Source organism: Lissotriton helveticus, chromosome 1_1 (assembly GCF_964261635.1).
Source record: "Lissotriton helveticus chromosome 1_1, aLisHel1.1, whole genome shotgun sequence".
In the NCBI taxonomy this organism is placed as follows: Eukaryota; Metazoa; Chordata; class Amphibia; order Caudata; family Salamandridae; genus Lissotriton; species Lissotriton helveticus.
In genome coordinates this window covers 833,603,945-833,627,919 of record NC_136057.1, presented here as the reverse complement: position 1 = coordinate 833,627,919, position 23,975 = coordinate 833,603,945, and the positions used below count along the sequence as shown (strand labels likewise).

The 23,975-nt window shown below is 44.2% G+C and overlaps 1 protein-coding gene across 2 annotated transcripts in view; it reads left to right on the top strand.

Moving 5' to 3' along the window:
• The window catches only part of IGF1 (insulin like growth factor 1), a 455,617-nt gene that overhangs the window by 324,266 nt on the left and 107,376 nt on the right, over positions 1 to 23,975 (top strand). For both annotated transcript variants that reach the window (XM_078674744.1, XM_078674753.1), the window contains exon 3: positions 23,017 to 23,198. In XM_078674744.1, the coding sequence (XP_078530870.1) occupies positions 23,017 to 23,198 (182 nt within the window). The remainder of the gene's footprint in view (positions 1 to 23,016; positions 23,199 to 23,975) is intronic.

Here is a 23,975-nt window from a genome sequence, read left to right as displayed (position 1 = left end):
AGAGTTGTGGGATTCCGATTGCATCAATGGTCTGACCACTTCTGAGAATAAGTTCCTTAGGGAGTTGATATCCCTTCCAAGGGGCACCCCGATTAAACCACTATTGAGCGATCTGGGTCGCCGCTCCATTCGGGACCTAGCCAGGTTACGGCCTCTCTTATACTGGGCTAGGTTATGGCGGACCCCAGAGCTCTCAAAGTACCTAGACGGTTTGAAAGAGGTCATGAACCTTAATGGTGCCCATAAAATTAACTGGATCCGCAACATAAGGAAGTTTCTCCGTGAAACTGGCTTGCCAATTGATTTGGAGCTCGGAGTTTCTTTATCTAAGGCCGAAACTAAGCGAGCTTACTGGCATTGGGTTGATGAGCAAGATCTAAGGGACCCAAACCAAGGAACGTTGACTGAAGCGTTTAAACAGCATAAACCTAAGCCTCGCCTGGAGCCTTACTTGGATTTTATCAAGAAACCAAGAGACAGATCCCTATTTATTCAGTTTAGGTTGGGAAACCTCCCCCTCCATGATTATACCTGTAAATGGAAGCCCCCGTACCAAACCTCACCTGACTGCCCTATTTGTGAAGGTGTCATTGAAAGTATCGCTCATGTTTTCTTTGTATGCCCAGCCTATGTTAAACCCAGACAGAAATGGCTTAAACCCGTGTGTTTATTGCTCGGAATAAGGGATCATTCCTCAGCACTTAGAATACTCAAGGCTGACACTAGTACAAGCTTAGTGTGTGGGGTCACCAAATTTCTGAGCTGGGCTTGGCTGATTAGATCAAAGGCTGCGAGATGACCTTAGTTTTAGTTACATTTTTAACATTCACAAAGCTGCTAATGTTTAATATGCCTTTTAAACTATTTATTGTAATATGAATGTTTTTATTGTAACCTACTTTCTAAAATGTAATATCTATGAATTGTGGTTTCTTATATTTTGTATGTGCTTTTATGATATCTTGCATATCGAAATAAAGCTTTGATGATGTGTAATTCTGTCAGTGGTTTTTGGTGCACCCTAGAGCAAAAACACCGGGGGAGTTTGAATGGGAAAATGCCATTTGTGGACCAATCGTTCTGAAAATTACACTGTTTTGAGCAATCCGCACTCCATTGTGGAGGTCTAGTCTTTGCTGACATGTATAGCTGTTTTTTTACAATGATTTGTTAATGTTCGTCTAGCCAGATCAGAATTACTAAGTCATCCTAAATGTGTGCTTTAAAGCTATCGAAACAGGTTTAAGAGCTGCCAACGGCCGCACTACCTCCGATGCTCAGGGAGCAAACACCTACAATAGAGTATCGTGCGAGAGTAGGATTGACTACATAATGGTAGACAGGAGGGCTGGGAAGTCAGTGGTGGATATGGCCATTATACCATCAGTGGAGAGTGACCATAACCCCATGTCTCTTACATTGTTAGATTCATGGCACAGAAAGGAGCGTATTTCATCAAATAGCGGGGGGCTAATAACTAAGCAAATTATACCATCCAACTGTAATAGATTTCTTAAGTGGTCTAAGTTCTGTCTGGATGAACCTAGACTGAGCATGTTGGATCGAATTCTTGATGAGCAGTCACTAAGGCTATCTGTAGTATACAATGAGGCGGCTGGGCCAGCTGAGGTAGAAACCATCTATACTGCCACTATGGATCAGATTGGCAAGTTGTTTACGGTCCCAGCCAAAAAGAGTTTGGCAACTATCAAACCAGCCCAGAATTGGTTTGATAGTAACTGTAGAAAGAGGAAAAATAATCTAATTACTGCCATTAAAACTTCTAATCCAGTATCTGTCCGGCTGGCCAGACTGCACTATAGACAGGCTATAATAGCCGCCAAAAGGGCTTGGGAAGAATCCCATTGGGAAAACCTCGAAGATGCAAGACAAGCTAAGAACGGTAACTTATTCTGGGCATTAGTCAGAAAATCGACTGGCTGCGACTCGAACCGAATCCTAAATCACATTACAGACAGTGAATGGTTTGAACATTTTGCTAAACTCTATGGTGGGAATGAAGTGTCCGGGGCTCCAGGGCATTTTAGTGGTGCTCTGGATGCTGGTTCCCGGCGGCTCGTATCCACTGGAGTTGATAAAAAAGAAGTCCTTACGGCAATAGCTAACATAGTATCTGCCAAAGCCCCAGGACAGGACGGTGTGCCAGGTGACCTTTTTAAAGCTAATCCTGACGGTTGGGTAATTTATTTAACTGCTCTGATAAATGCACTGCTAGCAGGTTCACCTGTTCCTAATTCATGGAAGGCTGCCGAGGTGATTCCTATCTACAAGAAGGGCCCTAGGGAGGATCCTGCCAACTATCGCCCAATCAGTCTCATAGACGCTGGCAGAAATTGGTGGGCAGGGTTCTCCTGGAGAGGATCATCTTGTGGGTAGAGGAGAATAACATCATCTCTCCCTTTCAGGCAGGCTTTAGGGCATGCGCAGGTACGGTTGACCAAGCATTTAGGCTGTTACTCCTTCATTGGAAGGTGGTTACCATTGGCAAAGGCGGTCTTTATTTGGCATTTATTGACTTAAAGACCGCTTTGACCTGGTCCCTCGAGACCGCCTGTGGTTAATCTTGGAGGAGATGGGGATCCCCCCACCAATCCTAAATCTTTTGGCCCGTATGCACGATGGCACCTACGCCCGTATTAGATGGTGCTCCCAAGGGCAAAAAAACAGATAGAATACCTGTGAATCGAGGGGTACGCCAGGGCTGCGTGTTAGCCCCAACATTATTTTCGTTATTTGTGAATGGTGTAGTCTCTTTTTTACTTGAAATAAACGCAGATGCTCCGGTTCTGGCGGGTGATAAAGTGCCCACCCTGCTTTTTGCAGACGACACGTTGCTGGTCTCAAAAACCCCCGTGAGTCTGCAAAAGTTGTTGAACCGCTTCTGTTTGTTTTGTAAGCTTAGGGGCCTTGTCATTAACACCTCGAAAACTAAGCTCCTTTATTTTAACCCAAGTAAGTCCTCTAGATCTACCCTCTCCCTTGATGGAGAATCGCTGGAGCGTGTAAAAGAATTTGACTACCTGGGAATTAGAATCTCACAAAATCTAAAGTGGCAGCCCCACATTGATAAAATGGTTTTAAATCATAAAAGGGTGGTTGGTGCATTAGGGCGAGAACATTGCATGTCCATCTCCAAGCCCATTGCTCCTGCCTTGGATATTTATGCTGCAAAAGCTGTAGGCAGCGCCCTTTATGGTGCAGAGTTGTGGGGTTTCGATTGCATCAATGGTCTGACCACTTCTGAGAATAAGTTCCTTTGGGAGTTGATATCCCTTCCAAGGGGCACCCCGATTAAACCACTATTGAGCGATCTGGGTCGCCGCTCCATGCGGGACCTAGCCAGGTTACGGCCTCTCTTATACTGGGCTAGGTTATGGCGGACCCCAGAGCTCTCAAAGTACCTAGACGGTTTGAAAGAGGTCATGAACCTTAATGGTGCCCATAAAATTAACTGGATCCGCAACATAAGGAAGTTTCTCCATGAAACTGGCTTGCCAATTGATTGGGAGCTCGGAGTTTCTTTATCTAAGGCCGAAACTAAGCGAGCTTACTGGCATTGGGTTGATGAGCAAGATCTAAGGGACCCAAACCAAGGAACGTTGACTGAAGCGTTTAAACAGCATAAACCTAAGCCTCGCCTGGAGCCTTACTTGGATTTTATCAAGAAACCAAGAGACAGATCCCTATTTATTCAGTTTAGGTTGGGAAACCTCCCCCTCCATGATTATACCTGTAAATGGAAGCCCCCGTACCAAACCTCACCTGACTGCCCTATTTGTGAAGGTGTCATTGAAAGTATCGCTCATGTTTTCTTTGTATACCCAGCCTATGTTAAACCCAGACAGAAATGGCTCAAACCCGTGTGTTTATTGCTCGGAATAAGGGATCATTCCTCAGCACTTAGAATACTCAAGGCTGACACTAGTACAAGCTTAGTGTGTGGGGTCACCAAATTTCTGAGCTGGGCTTGGCTGATTAGATCAAAGGCTGCGAGATGACCTTGGTTTTAGTTAAATTTTTAACATTCACAAAGCTGCTAATGTTTAATATGCCTTTTAAACTATTTATTGTAATATGAATGTTTTTATTGTAACCTACTTTCTAAAATGTAATATCTATGAATTGTGGTTTCTTATATTTTGTATGTGCTTTTATGATATCTTGCATATCGAAATAAAGCTTTGATGATGTGTAATTCTGTCAGTGGTTTTTGGTGCACCCTAGAGCAAAAACACCGGGGGAGTTTGAATGGGAAAATGCCATTTGTGGACCAATCGTTCTGAAAATTACACTGTCTTGAGCAATCCGCACTCCATTGTGGAGGTCTAGTCTTTGCTGACATGTATAGCTGTTTTTTTACAATGATTTGTTAATGTTCGTCTAGCCAGATCAGAATTACTAAGTCATCCTAAATGTGTGCTTTAAAGCTATCGAAACAGGTTTAAGAGCTGCCAACGGCCGCACTACCTCCGATGCTCAGGGAGCAAACACCTACAATAGAGTATCGTGCGAGAGTAGGATTGACTACATAATGGTAGACAGGAGGGCTGGGAAGTCAGTGGTGGATATGGCCATTATACCATCAGTGGAGAGTGACCATAACCCCATGTCTCTTACATTGTTAGATTCATGGCACAGAAAGGAGCGTATTTCATCAAATAGCGGGGGGCTAATAACTAAGCAAATTATACCATCCAACTGTAATAGATTTCTTAAGTGGCCTAAGTTCTGTCTGGATGAACCTAGACTGAGCATGTTGGATCGAATTCTTGATGAGCAGTCACTAAGGCTATCTGTAGTATACAATGAGGCGGCTGGGCCAGCTGAGGTAGAAACCATCTATACTGCCACTATGGATCAGATTGACAAGTTGTTTACGGTCCCAGCCAAAAAGAGTTTGGCAACTATCAAACCAGCCCAGAATTGGTTTGATAGTAACTGTAGAAAGAGGAAAAATAATCTAATTACTGCCATTAAAACTTCTAATCCAGTATCTGTCCGGCTGGCCAGACTGCACTATAGACAGGCTATAATAGCCGCCAAAAGGGCTTGGGAAGAATCCCATTGGGAAAACCTCGAAGATGCAAGACAAGCTAAGAACGGTAACTTATTCTGGGCATTAGTCAGAAAATCGACTGGCTGCGACTCGAACCGAATCCTAAATCACATTACAGACAGTGAATGGTTTGAACATTTTGCTAAACTCTATGGTGGGAATGAAGTGTCCGGGGCTCCAGGGCATTTTAGCGGTGCTCTGGATGCTGGTTCCCGGTGGCTCGTATCCACTGGAGTTGATAAAAAAGAAGTCCTTACGGCAATAGCTAACATAGTATCTGCCAAAGCCCCAGGACAGGACGGTGTGCCAGGTGACCTTTTTAAAGCTAATCCTGACGGTTGGGTAATTTATTTAACTGCTCTGATAAATGCACTGCTAGCAGGTTCACCTGTTCCTAATTCATGGAAGGCTGCCGAGGTGATTCCTATCTACAAGAAGGGCCCTAGGGAGGATCCTGCCAACTATCGCCCAATCAGTCTCATAGACGCTGGCAGAAATTGGTGGGCAGGGTTCTCCTGGAGAGGATCATCTTGTGGGTAGAGGAGAATAACATCATCTCTCCCTTTCAGGCAGGCTTTAGGGCATGTGCAGGTACGGTTGACCAAGCATTTAGGCTGTTACTCCTTCATTGGAAGGTGGTTACCATTGGCAAAGGCGGTCTTTATTTGGCATTTATTGACTTAAAGACCGCTTTGACCTGGTCCCTCGAGACCGCCTGTGGTTAATCTTGGAGGAGATGGGGATCCCCCCACCAATCCTAAATCTTTTGGCCCGTATGCACGATGGCACCTACGCCCGTATTAGATGGTGCTCCCAAGGGCAAAAAACAGATAGAATACCTGTGAATCGAGGGGTACGCCAGGGCTGCGTGTTAGCCCCAACATTATTTTCGTTATTTGTGAATGGTGTAGTCTCTTTTTTACTTGAAATAAACGCAGATGCTCCGGTTCTGGCGGGTGATAAAGTGCCCACCCTGCTTTTTGCAGACGACACGTTGCTGGTCTCAAAAACCCCCGTGGGTCTGCAAAAGTTGTTGAACCGCTTCTGTTTGTTTTGTAAGCTTAGGGGCCTTGTCATTAACACCTCGAAAACTAAGCTCCTTTATTTTAACCCAAGGAAGTCCTCTAGATCTACCCTCTTCCTTGATGGAGAATCGCTGGAGCGTGTAAAAGAATTTGACTACCTGGGAATTAGAAACTCACAAAATCTAAAGTGGCAGCCCCACATTGATAAAATGGTTTTAAATCATAAAAGGTGGTTGGTGCATTAGGGCGAGAACATTGCATGTCCATCTCCAAGCCCATTGCTCCTGCCTTGGATATTTATGCTGCAAAAGCTGTAGGCAGCGCCCTTTATGGTGCAGAGTTGTGGGGTTTCGATTGCATCAATGGTCTGACCACTTCTGAGAATAAGTTCCTTAGGGAGTTGATATCCCTTCCAAGGGGCACCCCGATTAAACCACTATTGAGCGATCTGGGTCGCCGCTCCATTCGGGACCTAGCCAGGTTACGGCCTCTCTTATACTGGGCTAGGTTATGGCGGACCCCAGAGCTCTCAAAGTACCTAGACGGTTTGAAAGAGGTCATGAACCTTAATGGTGCCCATAAAATTAACTGGATCCGCAACATAAGGAAGTTTCTCCGTGAAACTGGCTTGCCAATTGATTGGGAGCTCGGAGTTTCTTTATCTAAGGCCGAAACTAAGCGAGCTTACTGGCATTGGGTTGATGAGCAAGATCTAAGGGACCCAAACCAAGGAACATTGACTGAAGCGTTTAAACAGCATAAACCTAAGCCTCGCCTGGAGCCTTACTTGGATTTTATCAAGAAACCAAGAGACAGATCCCTATTTATTCAGTTTAGGTTGGGAAACCTCCCCCTCCATGATTATACCTGTAAATGGAAGCCCCCGTACCAAACCTCACCTGACTGCCCTATTTGTGAAGGTGTCATTGAAAGTATCGCTCATGTTTTCTTTGTATGCCCAGCCTATGTTAAACCCAGACAGAAATGGCTCAAACCCGTGTGTTTATTGCTCGGAATAAGGGATCATTCCTCAGCACTTAGAATACTCAAGGCTGACACTAGTACAAGCTTAGTGTGTGGGGTCACCACATTTCTGAGCTGGGCTTGGCTGATTAGATCAAAGGCTGCGAGATGACCTTAGTTTTAGTTACATTTTTAACATTCACAAAGCTGCTAATGTTTAATATGCCTTTTAAACTATTTATTGTAATATGAATGTTTTTATTGTAACCTACTTTCTAAAATGTAATATCTATGAATTGTGGTTTCTTATATTTTGTATGTGCTTTTATGATATCTTGCATATCGAAATAAAGCTTTGATGATGTGTAATTCTGTCAGTGGTTTTTGGTGCACCCTAGAGCAAAAACACCGGGGGAGTTTGAATGGGAAAATGCCATTTGTGGACCAATCGTTCTGAAAATTACACTGTCTTGAGCAATCCGAACTCCATTGTGGAGGTCTAGTCTTTGCTGACATGTATAGCTGTTTTTTTACAATGATTTGTTAATGTTCGTCTAGCCAGATCAGAATTACTAAGTCATCCTAAATGTGTGCTTTAAAGCTATCGAAACAGGTTTAAGAGCTGCAAACGGCCGCACTACCTCCGATGCTCAGGGAGCAAACACCTACAATAGAGTATCGTGCGAGAGTAGGATTGACTACATAATGGTAGACAGGAGGGCTGGGAAGTCAGTGGTGGATATGGCCATTATACCATCAGTGGAGAGTGACCATAACCCCATGTCTCTTACATTGTTAGATTCATGGCACAGAAAGGAGCGTATTTCATCAAATAGCGGGGGGCTAATAACTAAGCAAATTATACCATCCAACTGTAATAGATTTCTTAAGTGGCCTAAGTTCTGTCTGGATGAACCCAGACTGAGCATGTTGGATCGAATTCTTGATGAGCAGTCACTAAGGCTATCTGTAGTATACAATGAGGCGGCTGGGCCAGCTGAGGTAGAAACCATCTATACTGCCACTATGGATCAGATTGGCAAGTTGTTTACGGTCCCAGCCAAAAAGAGTTTGGCAACTATCAAACCAGCCCAGAATTGGTTTGATAGTAACTGTAGAAAGAGGAAAAATAATCTAATTACTGCCATTAAAACTTCTAATCCAGTATCTGTCCGGCTGGCCAGACTGCACTATAGACAGGCTATAATAGCCGCCAAAAGGACTTGGGAAGAATCCCATTGGGAAAACCTCGAAGATGCAAGACAAGCTAAGAACGGTAACTTATTCTGGGCATTAGTCAGAAAATCGACTGGCTGCGACTCGAACCGAATCCTAAATCACATTACAGACAGTGAATGGTTTGAACATTTTGCTAAACTCTATGGTGGGAATGAAGTGTCCGGGGCTCCAGGGCATTTTAGCGGTGCTCTGGATGCTGGTTCCCGGCGGCTCGTATCCACTGGAGTTGAAAAAAAAGAAGTCCTTACGGCAATAGCTAACATAGTATCTGCCAAAGCCCCAGGACAGGACGGTGTGCCAGGTGACCTTTTTAAAGCTAATCCTGACGGTTGGGTAATTTATTTAACTGCTCTGATAAATGCACTGCTAGCAGGTTCACCTGTTCCTAATTCATGGAAGGCTGCCGAGGTGATTCCTATCTACAAGAAGGGCCCTAGGGAGGATCCTGCCAACTATCGCCCAATCAGTCTCATAGACGCTGGCAGAAATTGGTGGGCAGGGTTCTCCTGGAGAGGATCATCTTGTGGGTAGAGGAGAATAACATCATCTCTCCCTTTCAGGCAGGCTTTAGGGCATGCGCAGGTACGGTTGACCAAGCATTAAGGCTGTTACTCCTTCATTGGAAGGTGGTTACCATCGGCAAAGGCGGTCTTTATTTGGCATTTATTGACTTAAAGACCGCTTTGACCTGGTCCCTCGAGACCGCCTGTGGTTAATCTTGGAGGAGATGGGGATCCCCCCACCAATCCTAAATCTTTTGGCCCGTATGCACGATGGCACCTACGCCCGTATTAGATGGTGCTCCCAAGGGCAAAAAAACAGATAGAATACCTGTGAATCGAGGGGTACGCCAGGGCTGCGTGTTAGCCCCAACATTATTTTCGTTATTTGTGAATGGTGTAGTCTCTTTTTTACTTGAAATAAACGCAGATGCTCCGGTTCTGGCGGGTGATAAAGTGCCCACCCTGCTTTTTGCAGACGACACGTTGCTGGTCTCAAAAACCCCCGTGGGTCTGCAAAAGTTGTTGAACCGCTTCTGTTTGTTTTGTAAGCTTAGGGGCCTTGTCATTAACACCTCGAAAACTAAGCTCCTTTATTTTAACCCAAGTAAGTCCTCTAGATCTACCCTCTCCCTTGATGGAGAATCGCTGGAGCGTTTAAAAGAATTTGACTACCTGGGAATTAGAATCTCACAAAATCTAAAGTGGCAGCCCCACATTGATAAAATGGTTTTAAATCATAAAAGGTGGTTGGTGCATTAGGGCGAGAACATTGCATGTCCATCTCCAAGCCCATTGCTCCTGCCTTGGATATTTATGCTGCAAAAGCTGTAGGCAGCGCCCTTGATGGTGCAGAGTTGTGGGGTTTCGATTGCATCAATGGTCTGACCACTTCTGAGAATAAGTTCCTTAGGGAGTTGATATCCCTTCCAAGGGGCACCCCGATTAAACCACTATTGAGCGATCTGGGTTGCCGCTCCATTCGGGACCTAGCCAGGTTACGGCCTCTCTTATACTGGGCTAGGTTATGGCGGACCCCAGAGCTCTCAAAGTACCTAGACGGTTTGAAAGAGGTCATGAACCTTAATGGTGCCCATAAAATTAACTGGATCCGCAACATAAGGAAGTTTCTCCGTGAAACTGGCTTGCCAATTGATTTGGAGCTCGGAGTTTCTTTATCTAAGGCCGAAACTAAGCGAGCTTACTGGCATTGGGTTGATGAGCAAGATCTAAGGGACCCAAACCAAGGAACGTTGACTGAAGCGTTTAAACAGCATAAACCTAAGCCTCGCCTGGAGCCTTACTTGGATTTTATCAAGAAACCAAGAGACAGATCCCTATTTATTCAGTTTAGGTTGGGAAACCTCCCCCTCCATGATTATACCTGTAAATGGAAGCCCCCGTACCAAACCTCACCTGACTGCCCTATTTGTGAAGGTGTCATTGAAAGTATCGCTCATGTTTTCTTTGTATGCCCAGCCTATGTTAAACCCAGACAGAAATGGCTTAAACCCGTGTGTTTATTGCTCGGAATAAGGGATCATTCCTCAGCACTTAGAATACTCAAGGCTGACACTAGTACAAGCTTAGTGTGTGGGGTCACCAAATTTCTGAGCTGGGCTTGGCTGATTAGATCAAAGGCTGCGAGATGACCTTAGTTTTAGTTACATTTTTAACATTCACAAAGCTGCTAATGTTTAATATGCCTTTTAAACTATTTATTGTAATATGAATGTTTTTATTGTAACCTACTTTCTAAAATGTAATATCTATGAATTGTGGTTTCTTATATTTTGTATGTGCTTTTATGATATCTTGCATATCGAAATAAAGCTTTGATGATGTGTAATTCTGTCAGTGGTTTTTGGTGCACCCTAGAGCAAAAACACCGGGGGAGTTTGAATGGGAAAATGCCATTTGTGGACCAATCGTTCTGAAAATTACACTGTTTTGAGCAATCCGCACTCCATTGTGGAGGTCTAGTCTTTGCTGACATGTATAGCTGTTTTTTTACAATGATTTGTTAATGTTCGTCTAGCCAGATCAGAATTACTAAGTCATCCTAAATGTGTGCTTTAAAGCTATCGAAACAGGTTTAAGAGCTGCCAACGGCCGCACTACCTCCGATGCTCAGGGAGCAAACACCTACAATAGAGTATCGTGCGAGAGTAGGATTGACTACATAATGGTAGACAGGAGGGCTGGGAAGTCAGTGGTGGATATGGCCATTATACCATCAGTGGAGAGTGACCATAACCCCATGTCTCTTACATTGTTAGATTCATGGCACAGAAAGGAGCGTATTTCATCAAATAGCGGGGGGCTAATAACTAAGCAAATTATACCATCCAACTGTAATAGATTTCTTAAGTGGCCTAAGTTCTGTCTGGATGAACCTAGACTGAGCATGTTGGATCGAATTCTTGATGAGCAGTCACTAAGGCTATCTGTAGTATACAATGAGGCGGCTGGGCCAGCTGAGGTAGAAACCATCTATACTGCCACTATGGATCAGATTGGCAAGTTGTTTACGGTCCCAGCCAAAAAGAGTTTGGCAACTATCAAACCAGCCCAGAATTGGTTTGATAGTAACTGTAGAAAGAGGAAAAATAATCTAATTACTGCCATTAAAACTTCTAATCCAGTATCTGTCCGGCTGGCCAGACTGCACTATAGACAGGCTATAATAGCCGCCAAAAGGGCTTGGGAAGAATCCCATTGGGAAAACCTCGAAGATGCAAGACAAGCTAAGAACGGTAACTTATTCTGGGCATTAGTCAGAAAATCGACTGGCTGCGACTCGAACCGAATCCTAAATCACATTACAGACAGTGAATGGTTTGAACATTTTGCTAAACTCTATGGTGGGAATGAAGTGTCCGGGGCTCCAGGGCATTTTAGCGGTGCTCTGGATGCTGGTTCCCGGCGGCTCGTATCCACTGGAGTTGATAAAAAAGAAGTCCTTACGGCAATAGCTAACAGAGTATCTGCCAAAGCCCCAGGACAGGACGGTGTGCCAGGTGACCTTTTTAAAGCTAATCCTGACGGTTGGGTAATTTATTTAACTGCTCTGATAAATGCACTGCTAGCAGGTTCACCTGTTCCTAATTCATGGAAGGCTGCCGAGGTGATTCCTATCTACAAGAAGGGCCCTAGGGAGGATCCTGCCAACTATCGCCCAATCAGTCTCATAGACGCTGGCAGAAATTGGTGGGCAGGGTTCTCCTGGAGAGGATCATCTTGTGGGTAGAGGAGAATAACATCATCTCTCATTTTCAGGCAGGCTTTAGGGCATGCGCAGGTACGGTTGACCAAGCATTTAGGCTGTTACTCCTTCATTGGAAGGTGGTTACCATTGGCAAAGGCGGTCTTTATTTGGCATTTATTGACTTAAAGACCGCTTTGACCTGGTCCCTCGAGACCGCCTGTGGTTAATCTTGGAGGAGATGGGGATCCCCCCACCAATCCTAAATCTTTTGGCCCGTATGCACGATGGCACCTACGCCCGTATTAGATGGTGCTCCCAAGGGCAAAAAAACAGATAGAATACCTGTGAATCGAGGGGTACGCCAGGGCTGCGTGTTAGCCCCAACATTATTTTCGTTATTTGTGAATGGTGTAGTCTCTTTTTTACTTGAAATAAACGCAGATGCTCCGGTTCTGGCGGGTGATAAAGTGCCCACCCTGCTTTTTGCAGACGACACGTTGCTGGTCTCAAAAACCCCCGTGGGTCTGCAAAAGTTGTTGAACCGCTTCTGTTTGTTTTGTAAGCTTAGGGGCCTTGTCATTAACACCTCGAAAACTAAGCTCCTTTATTTTAACCCAAGTAAGTCCTCTAGATCTACCCTCTCCCTTGATGGAGAATCGCTGGAGCGTGTAAAAGAATTTGACTACCTGGGAATTAGAATCTCACAAAATCTAAAGTGGCAGCCCCACATTGATAAAATGGTTTTAAATCATAAAAGGGTGGTTGGTGCATTAGGGCGAGAACATTGCATGTCCATCTCCAAGCCCATTGCTCCTGCCTTGGATATTTATGCTGCAAAAGCTGTAGGCAGCGCCCTTTATGGTGCAGAGTTGTGGGGTTTCGATTGCATCAATGGTCTGACCACTTCTGAGAATAAGTTCCTTTGGGAGTTGATATCCCTTCCAAGGGGCACCCCGATTAAACCACTATTGAGCGATCTGGGTCGCCGCTCCATGCGGGACCTAGCCAGGTTACGGCCTCTCTTATACTGGGCTAGGTTATGGCGGACCCCAGAGCTCTCAAAGTACCTAGACGGTTTGAAAGAGGTCATGAACCTTAATGGTGCCCATAAAATTAACTGGATCCGCAACATAAGGAAGTTTCTCCGTGAAACTGGCTTGCCAATTGATTGGGAGCTCGGAGTTTCTTTATCTAAGGCCGAAACTAAGCGAGCTTACTGGCATTGGGTTGATGAGCAAGATCTAAGGGACCCAAACCAAGGAACATTGACTGAAGCGTTTAAACAGCATAAACCTAAGCCTCGCCTGGAGCCTTACTTGGATTTTATCAAGAAACCAAGAGACAGATCCCTATTTATTCAGTTTAGGTTGGGAAACCTCCCCCTCCATGATTATACCTGTAAATGGAAGCCCCCGTACCAAACCTCACCTGACTGCCCTATTTGTGAAGGTGTCATTGAAAGTATCGCTCATGTTTTCTTTGTATGCCCAGCCTATGTTAAACCCAGACAGAAATGGCTCAAACCCGTGTGTTTATTGCTCGGAATAAGGGATCATTCCTCAGCACTTAGAATACTCAAGGCTGACACTAGTACAAGCTTAGTGTGTGGGGTCACCACATTTCTGAGCTGGGCTTGGCTGATTAGATCAAAGGCTGCGAGATGACCTTAGTTTTAGTTACATTTTTAACATTCACAAAGCTGCTAATGTTTAATATGCCTTTTAAACTATTTATTGTAATATGAATGTTTTTATTGTAACCTACTTTCTAAAATGTAATATCTATGAATTGTGGTTTCTTATATTTTGTATGTGCTTTTATGATATCTTGCATATCGAAATAAAGCTTTGATGATGTGTAATTCTGTCAGTGGTTTTTGGTGCACCCTAGAGCAAAAACACCGGGGGAGTTTGAATGGGAAAATGCCATTTGTGGACCAATCGTTCTGAAAATTACACTGTCTTGAGCAATCCGAACTCCATTGTGGAGGTCTAGTCTTTGCTGACATGTATAGCTGTTTTTTTACAATGATTTGTTAATGTTCGTCTAGCCAGATCAGAATTACTAAGTCATCCTAAATGTGTGCTTTAAAGCTATCGAAACAGGTTTAAGAGCTGCAAACGGCCGCACTACCTCCGATGCTCAGGGAGCAAACACCTACAATAGAGTATCGTGCGAGAGTAGGATTGACTACATAATGGTAGACAGGAGGGCTGGGAAGTCAGTGGTGGATATGGCCATTATACCATCAGTGGAGAGTGACCATAACCCCATGTCTCTTACATTGTTAGATTCATGGCACAGAAAGGAGCGTATTTCATCAAATAGCGGGGGGCTAATAACTAAGCAAATTATACCATCCAACTGTAATAGATTTCTTAAGTGGCCTAAGTTCTGTCTGGATGAACCCAGACTGAGCATGTTGGATCGAATTCTTGATGAGCAGTCACTAAGGCTATCTGTAGTATACAATGAGGCGGCTGGGCCAGCTGAGGTAGAAACCATCTATACTGCCACTATGGATCAGATTGGCAAGTTGTTTACGGTCCCAGCCAAAAAGAGTTTGGCAACTATCAAACCAGCCCAGAATTGGTTTGATAGTAACTGTAGAAAGAGGAAAAATAATCTAATTACTGCCATTAAAACTTCTAATCCAGTATCTGTCCGGCTGGCCAGACTGCACTATAGACAGGCTATAATAGCCGCCAAAAGGACTTGGGAAGAATCCCATTGGGAAAACCTCGAAGATGCAAGACAAGCTAAGAACGGTAACTTATTCTGGGCATTAGTCAGAAAATCGACTGGCTGCGACTCGAACCGAATCCTAAATCACATTACAGACAGTGAATGGTTTGAACATTTTGCTAAACTCTATGGTGGGAATGAAGTGTCCGGGGCTCCAGGGCATTTTAGCGGTGCTCTGGATGCTGGTTCCCGGCGGCTCGTATCCACTGGAGTTGAAAAAAAAGAAGTCCTTACGGCAATAGCTAACATAGTATCTGCCAAAGCCCCAGGACAGGACGGTGTGCCAGGTGACCTTTTTAAAGCTAATCCTGACGGTTGGGTAATTTATTTAACTGCTCTGATAAATGCACTGCTAGCAGGTTCACCTGTTCCTAATTCATGGAAGGCTGCCGAGGTGATTCCTATCTACAAGAAGGGCCCTAGGGAGGATCCTGCCAACTATCGCCCAATCAGTCTCATAGACGCTGGCAGAAATTGGTGGGCAGGGTTCTCCTGGAGAGGATCATCTTGTGGGTAGAGGAGAATACCATCATCTCTCCCTTTCAGGCAGGCTTTAGGGCATGCGCAGGTACGGTTGACCAAGCATTAAGGCTGTTACTCCTTCATTGGAAGGTGGTTACCATCGGCAAAGGCGGTCTTTATTTGGCATTTATTGACTTAAAGACCGCTTTGACCTGGTCCCTCGAGACCGCCTGTGGTTAATCTTGGAGGAGATGGGGATCCCCCCACCAATCCTAAATCTTTTGGCCCGTATGCACGATGGCACCTACGCCCGTATTAGATGGTGCTCCCAAGGGCAAAAAAACAGATAGAATACCTGTGAATCGAGGGGTACGCCAGGGCTGCGTGTTAGCCCCAACATTATTTTCGTTATTTGTGAATGGTGTAGTCTCTTTTTTACTTGAAATAAACGCAGATGCTCCGGTTCTGGCGGGTGATAAAGTGCCCACCCTGCTTTTTGCAGACGACACGTTGCTGGTCTCAAAAACCCCCGTGGGTCTGCAAAAGTTGTTGAACCGCTTCTGTTTGTTTTGTAAGCTTAGGGGCCTTGTCATTAACACCTCGAAAACTAAGCTCCTTTATTTTAACCCAAGTAAGTCCTCTAGATCTACCCTCTCCCTTGATGGAGAATCGCTGGAGCGTTTAAAAGAATTTGACTACCTGGGAATTAGAATCTCACAAAATCTAAAGTGGCAGCCCCACATTGATAAAATGGTTTTAAATCATAAAAGGTGGTTGGTGCATTAGGGCGAGAACATTGCATGTCCATCTCCAAGCCCATTGCTCCTGCCTTGGATATTTATGCTGCAAAAGCTGTAGGCAGCGCCCTTGATGGTGCAGAGTTGTGGGGTTTCGATTGCATCAATGGTCTGACCACTTCTGAGAATAAGTTCCTTAGGGAGTTGATATCCCTTCCAAGGGGCACCCCGATTAAACCACTATTGAGCGATCTGGGTCGCCGCTCCATTCGGGACCTAGCCAGGTTACGGCCTCTCTTATACTGGGCTAGGTTATGGCGGACCCCAGAGCTCTCAAAGTACCTAGACGGTTTGAAAGAGGTCATGAACCTTAATGGTGCCCATAAAATTAACTGGATCCGCAACATAAGGAAGTTTCTCCGTGAAACTGGCTTGCCAATTGATTGGGAGCTCGGAGTTTCTTTATCTAAGGCCGAAACTAAGCGAGCTTACTGGCATTGGGTTGATGAGCAAGATCTAAGGGACCCAAACCAAGGAACGTTGACTGAAGCGTTTAAACAGCATAAACCTAAGCCTCGCCTGGAGCCGTACTTGGATTTTATCAAGAAACCAAGAGACAGATCCCTATTTATTCAGTTTAGGTTGGGAAACCTCCCCCTCCATGATTATACCTGTAAATGGAAGCCCCCGTACCAAACCTCACCTGACTGCCCTATTTGTGAAGGTGTCATTGAAAGTATCGCTCATGTTTACTTTGTATGCCCAGCCTATGTTAAACACAGACAGAAATGGCTCAAACCCGTGTGTTTATTGCTCGGAATAAGGGATCATTCCTCAGCACTTAGAATACTCAAGGCTGACACTAGTACAAGCTTAGTGTGTGGGGTCACCAAATTTCTGAGCTGGGCTTGGCTGATTAGATCAAAGGCTGCGAGATGACCTTAGTTTTAGTAAAATTTTTAACATTCACAAAGCTGCTAATGTTTAATATGCCTTTTAAACTATTTATTGTAATATGAATGTTTTTATTGTAACCTACTTTCTAAAATGTAATATCTATGAATTGTGGTTTCTTATATTTTGTATGTGCTTTTATGATATCTTGCATATCGAAATAAAGCTTTGATGATGTGTAATTCTGTCAGTGGTTTTTGGTGCACCCTAGAGCAAAAACACCGGGGGAGTTTGAATGGGAAAATGCCATTTGTGGACCAATCGTTCTGAAAATTACACTGTCTTGAGCAATCCGCACTCCATTGTGGAGGTCTAGTCTTTGCTGACATGTATAGCTGTTTTTTTACAATGATTTGTTAATGTTCGTCTAGCCAGATCAGAATTACTAAGTCATCCTAAATGTGTGCTTTAAAGCTATCGAAACAGGTTTAAGAGCTGCCAACGGCCGCACTACCTCCGATGCTCAGGGAGCAAACACCTACAATAGAGTATCGTGCGAGAGTAGGATTGACTACATAATGGTAGACAGGAGGGCTGGAAAGTCAGTGGTGGATATGGTCATTATACCATCAGTGGAGAGTGACCATAACCCCATGTCTCTTACATTGTTAGATTCATGGCACAGAAAGGAGCGTATTTCATCAAATAGCGGGGGCTAATAACTAAGCAAATTATACCATCCAACTGTATTAGATTTCTTAAGTGGCCTAAGTTCTGTCTGGATGAACCTAGACTGAGCATGTTGGATCGAATTCTTGATGAGCAGTCACTAAGGCTATCTGTAGTATACAATGAGGCGGCTGGGCCAGCTGAGGTAGAAACCATCTATACTGCCACTATGGATCAGATTGGCAAGTTGTTTACGGTCCCAGCCAAAAAGAGTTTGGCAACTATCAAACCAGCCCAGAATTGGTTTGATAGTAACTGTAGAAAGAGGAAAAATAATCTAATTACTGCCATTAAAACTTCTAATCCAGTATCTGTCCGGCTGGCCAGACTGCACTATAGACAGGCTATAATAGCCGCCAAAAGGGCTTGGGAAGAATCCCATTGGGAAAACCTCGAAGATGCAAGACAAGCTAAGAACGGTAACTTATTCTGGGCATTAGTCAGAAAATCGACTGGCTGCGACTCGAATCGAATCCTAAATCACATTACAGACAGTGAATGGTTTGAACATTTTGCTAAACTCTATGGTGGGAATGAAGTGTCCGGGGCTCCAGGGCATTTTAGCGGTGCTCTGGATGCTGGTTCCCGGCGGCTCGTATCCACTGGAGTTGATAAAAAAGAAGTCCTTACGGCAATAGCTAACATAGTATCTGCCAAAGCCCCAGGACAGGACGGTGTGCCAGGTGACCTTTTTAAAGCTAATCCTGACGGTTGGGTAATTTATTTAACTGCTCTGATAAATGCACTGCTAGCAGGTTCACCTGTTCCTAATTCATGGAAGGCTGCTGAGGTGATTCCTATCTACAAGAAGGGCCCTAGGGAGGATCCTGCCAACTATCGCCCAATCAGTCTCATAGACGCTGGCAGAAATTGGTGGGCAGGGTTCTCCTGGAGAGGATCATCTTGTGGGTAGAGGAGAATAACATCATCTCTCCCTTTCAGGCAGGCTTTAGGGCATGCGCAGGTACGGTTGACCAAGCATTTAGGCTGTTACTCCTTCATTGGAAGGTGGTTACCATTGGCAAAGGCGGTCTTTATTTGGCATTTATTGACTTAAAGACCGCTTTGACCTGGTCCCTCGAGACCGCCTGTGGTTAATCTTGGAGGAGATGGGGATCACCCCACCAATCCTAAATCTTTTGGCCCGTATGCACGATGGCACCTACGCCCGTATTAGATGGTGCTCCCAAGGGCAAAAAAACAGATAGAATACCTGTGAATCGAGGGGTACGCCAGGGCTGCGTGTTAGCCCCAACATTATTTTCGTTATTTGTGAATGGTGTAGTCTCTTTTTTACTTGAAATAAACGCAGATGCTCCGGTTCTGGCGGGTGATAAAGTGCCCACCCTGCTTTTTGCAGACGACACGTTGCTGGTCTCAAAAACCCCCGTGGGTCTGCAAAAGTTGTTGAACCGCTTCTGTTTGTTTTGTAAGCTTAGGGGCCTTGTCATTAACACCTCGAAAACTAAGCTCCTTTATTTTAACCCAAGTAAGTCCTCTAGATCTACCCTCTCCCTTGATGGAGAATCGCTGGAGCGTTTAAAAGAATTTGACTACCTGGGAATTAGAATCTCACAAAATCTAAAGTGGCAGCCCCACATTGATAAAATGGTTTTAAATCATAAAAGGTGGTTGGTGCATTAGGGCGAGAACATTGCATGTCCATCTCCAAGCCCATTGCTCCTGCCTTGGATATTTATGCTGCAAAAGCTGTAGGCAGCGCCCTTTATGGTGCAGAGTTGTGGGGTTTCGATTGCATCAATGGTCTGACCACTTCTGAGAATAAGTTCCTTAGGGAGTTGATATCCCTTCCAAGGGGCACCCCGATTAAACCACTATTGAGCGATCTGGGTCGCCGCTCCATTCGGGACCTAGCCAGGTTACGGCCTCTCTTATACTGGGCTAGGTTATGGCGGACCCCAGAGCTCTCAAAGTACCTAGACGGTTTGAAAGAGGTCATGAACCTTAATGGTGCCCATAAAATTAACTGGATCCGCAACATAAGGAAGTTTCTCCGTGAAACTGGCTTGCCAATTGATTGGGAGCTCGGAGTTTCTTTATCTAAGGCCGAAACTAAGCGAGCTTACTGGCATTGGGTTGATGAGCAAGATCTAAGGGACCCAAACCAAGGAACGTTGACTGAAGCGTTTAAACAGCATAAACCTAAGCCTCGCCTGGAGCCGTACTTGGATTTTATCAAGAAACCAAGAGACAGATCCCTATTTATTCAGTTTAGGTTGGGAAACCTCCCCCTCCATGATTATACCTGTAAATGGAAGCCCCCGTACCAAACCTCACCTGACTGCCCTATTTGTGAAGGTGTCATTGAAAGTATCGCTCATGTTTTCTTTGTATGCACAGCCTATGTTAAACACAGACAGAAATGGCTCAAACCCGTGTGTTTATTGCTCGGAATAAGGGATCATTCCTCAGCACTTAGAATACTCAAGGCTGACACTAGTACAAGCTTAGTGTGTGGGGTCACCAAATTTCTGAGCTGGGCTTGGCTGATTAGATCAAAGGCTGCGAGATGACCTTAGTTTTAGTTACATTTTTAACATTCACAAAGCTGCTAATGTTTAATATGCCTTTTAAACTATTTATTGTAATATGAATGTTTTTATTGTAACCTACTTTCTAAAATGTAATATCTATGAATTGTGGTTTCTTATATGTTGTATGTGCTTTTATGATATCTTGCATATCGAAATAAAGCTTTGATGATGTGTAATTCTGTCAGTGGTTTTTGGTGCACCCTAGAGCAAAAACACCGGGGGAGTTTGAATGGGAAAATGCCATTTGTGGACCAATCGTTCTGAAAATTACACTGTCTTGAGCAATCCGCACTCCATTGTAGAGGTCTAGTCTTTGCTGACATGTATAGCTGTTTTTTTACAATGATTTGTAAATGTTCGTCTAGCCAGATCAGAATTACTAAGTCATCCTAAATGTGTGCTTTAAAGCTAACTGCAATTAAAATATAAGTACAGACTCACTATTGTACACACCCTCAAATAAATACACATATAAATGAAAAGATAAAAGCATTATAATATATGACCACAAACATGACCTCTGGTCATGTAGCAAGAAAATGAAAATACCCCCCACTTTGAACTAAACCTCTGATGGCACCAAACATGTAAAGCAGGTGACCCCAACCATCCCTAGAAGAGCTTCTTTGTCTATTTTATCCAAACATTATCCTTTTATTCTTTCACTCTTCCATCCACCCACTGATCCCCACTATTTATCCTTAACAATCTATTATCCATTAATTATTTCATTCAATCATTCCTTCATCCATCCATCCATTCATTCTGCCATTCAGTCTGTCCATCCATTCATCTACTTTGCCACCCCATCCATTCATCCATCATCCATCCATCCACTCTTCTGTCCATCCTTCCATTTACCCACCCTGCTATCCATTCATCCATACACGTTGCCATCCATCCATCAACTCTGCCACTCATCCATCCACCCATCCGTCCATTCATCCACTCTGCCGCCCATCCATCCATCTATCCACTTTGACATCCATCAATCCACACTGCCAATCAACCGTCAATCCATCCATGAATGCATCCATCAATGCATCCATCCATCTCTCCATTCATCTATCCATCCACACTGCTATCCATCCATCCATCCACTCTGCAGTCCATTCATGATGATATCCATTTAACATCCATTAATCCACTCTGCCATCCATTCATCCACTCTGCCACCCATCCATTCATCCACTCTGCCATCCATCCATCCATCTATAAATCCATCCATCATCCTTTCTGCCATCCATCCATCCACACTGCCAGCCAACCATCAATCCATCCATCAATACATCCATCCATCCATCCACACTGCTATCCATCCATTCACTCTGCAGTCCATTCATTCTGCATCCACCCATCCATCCAACATACATTTATTCACTCAGCCATCCACACATCCATCCATTTGTCCATCCATTCTACTGCCCATCTGTGTACTCTGCCATCCTTTCATCTGTCCATCCACCTATCCGTTCACTACTTATCCATCTACTCACGTATCCATCCACCCACTCATTCACCCACTCATCCATACATCCTTTCACCCTCCCCTCCATTCAATATTCTTTCCATCTTTACCTCTACCCATCTTGTGCTCTTCTTTTCTCCTCCTTACTGCTCCATTGACAAATGTATTTCTTTATAGCAGTATTTGCCAGCCTTTGTCTGCCGAGTTGGAGACAGAAGAGGCCCATAAAGAACCCTATCCCCACTGAAGCTGCAAAAGGGCTGGCGGGGTGGGTTCACGATGCCCCTGTCAATGGTCTGTGAAAGGCACCTCCACATGGGCCAAAATGCATCGGATTGTCAGGGGTGCTAATTTGCACAGAGGTGCTATTTAGCACCCAGACCTAGAATTGCTGAGATTTCCACAGGCAATGGTGTGTCTTTCTAATGGTAAGTAAAATGGCGCAAGCTTTTGAGTCACTTTGCACCACCTTACAGCACTCGAGCGGCCATGAAAAATGTTAGTAAATGACCCCTTACACCCTATTTTTTATAGAAAGTACGTGCTGCTTTGCCCTATTCTGTTTGCAGCACTAAGTGGTATAAGTAGCAATTTTAAAAAACGTGATTATCTTGTGTATGTAAGCTAAGTAATAGCGTTCGTCTTTGCAGGTGCTAAACAATACTGCCTCTCTACAAAGAATGCACTATCATATTTCCTGTTGCATGGGTGTGCTAAATCAATCGTCCCATTTCTTTCTGCGACACTCGGTGCTGTTTTGTGTCAGAAAAAAAATAAATGTTTGTGTTCTGGTTACATTTTGTCAATGTGCACAAAACACACATGGAATTTTGCAGTTGCAAAACCGTAGTGAAAAAGAAAAAGAAATGGAGAGAAATAGTACACCTGAACAAAATACAATGTGGTGCACATTGGTGCAAATTAGAACAAACCAAACATGTCATGCAATCCAGTCCCTGGTGTTACATCACTGGGCATACACAAAGATTAGTTCCATGACAGTTCCACATTCCTAACTAGCATACAGATATCTTTCAATAATGCATCTCAACCAGGGCTTTTATTCTAAATGCACATCTCACATGTTAGGAAAGAATATTGTTGTATTTGTCTCACAAATTGCAATTAGCCCCTGATCAATGCAGCATTTTATTCCAAGGTGCATTTAGTGGTCTTTTGTGGCTTGAAGTCCCTACCGACATAGCAATAGGGTTATAAAATGTCATGTCTGAAGTGCCACTGACATTACATTTTATCAACGCCTGTTCACTCCCTTCATGGACGTATTTCCCATAGATTCGCTGGTGTTAACTGGTACCTATGCACATGGACTGTTATTTTGCTTGTGTGGAGAATGTGATGCAAGCTGCACTTCCTGTTAACCAAGACTGGTCGTGTACTGTGTTCTGTGCAGGTAAAGCGACAGGCTATGGCTCGAACAGCAGACGGTCAAGTCACCGAGGAATCGTGGATGAGTGCTGCTTCCGGATCTGTGACCTGCGGAGGCTGGAGATGTACTGTGCCCCAGACAAGCCTGCAAAGTCTGCACGCTCTGTACGCGCCCAGCGCCACACTGATATGCCAAAAGCACAAAAGGTATTGTAGGGACAGACGGCGAGAACAACAGTATTTGCTGTGGGCTCAAAGTGTCAAACATTAAAGGAGAGATACCCTTGGTTTAGAAAAAGAACGTGTTATTTGTCACTATTGCCGTTTTGTAGCCTGGAGGATTTCCAAAGCCAATGTCTATCACAATCTACCTCATTTTGCATATTGTTTTTTAATTTAAAAGGGCTCTCTTTTGTTAACTGAAAATAACATTGGAGCATGAATTAATGTGTAGCCTGAATAGTCACTATAGGTGTATTAGTGCAAAGGAAAACAGTTGCTTTATCTTGTGATGGAAAATTATAATGAAATGGTTTACTTTGTACATTGCTCATATCACCGATCTGACACCAGTCTGTAGTTTGTGGTTCTTCTCTGATGTGATTTCCTGTTTCAGAGTTCACACCCAATGGATGACATTAACTCTAAAGTAAACTTCCCATGAGGTCTTTGGCGCTGAACTATGCCAGGGCACACTACTTTAGGTAAACTCCAATCTTCTTAAACTCTGGGTAGATTCATGGTTTGCAGAGTGCCGCCATTTTTCTAAGGATTATGTGAAAGATTATTTCGCTTGGATCCTAGTGGGGGCTCCTGCTCCTAATTCCATTGACCTCTGACTGCCTCTCCTCTTACATCAATTTCTACCATACTGATTACTCATTTTATAGTCCTGAAATCCACTAAGTCCTGAAACCCTGCACCTGACTACAACACTTTGTTCACTGACCTAGAGTTAGCTCTACCGACTTCTCACTGCACATG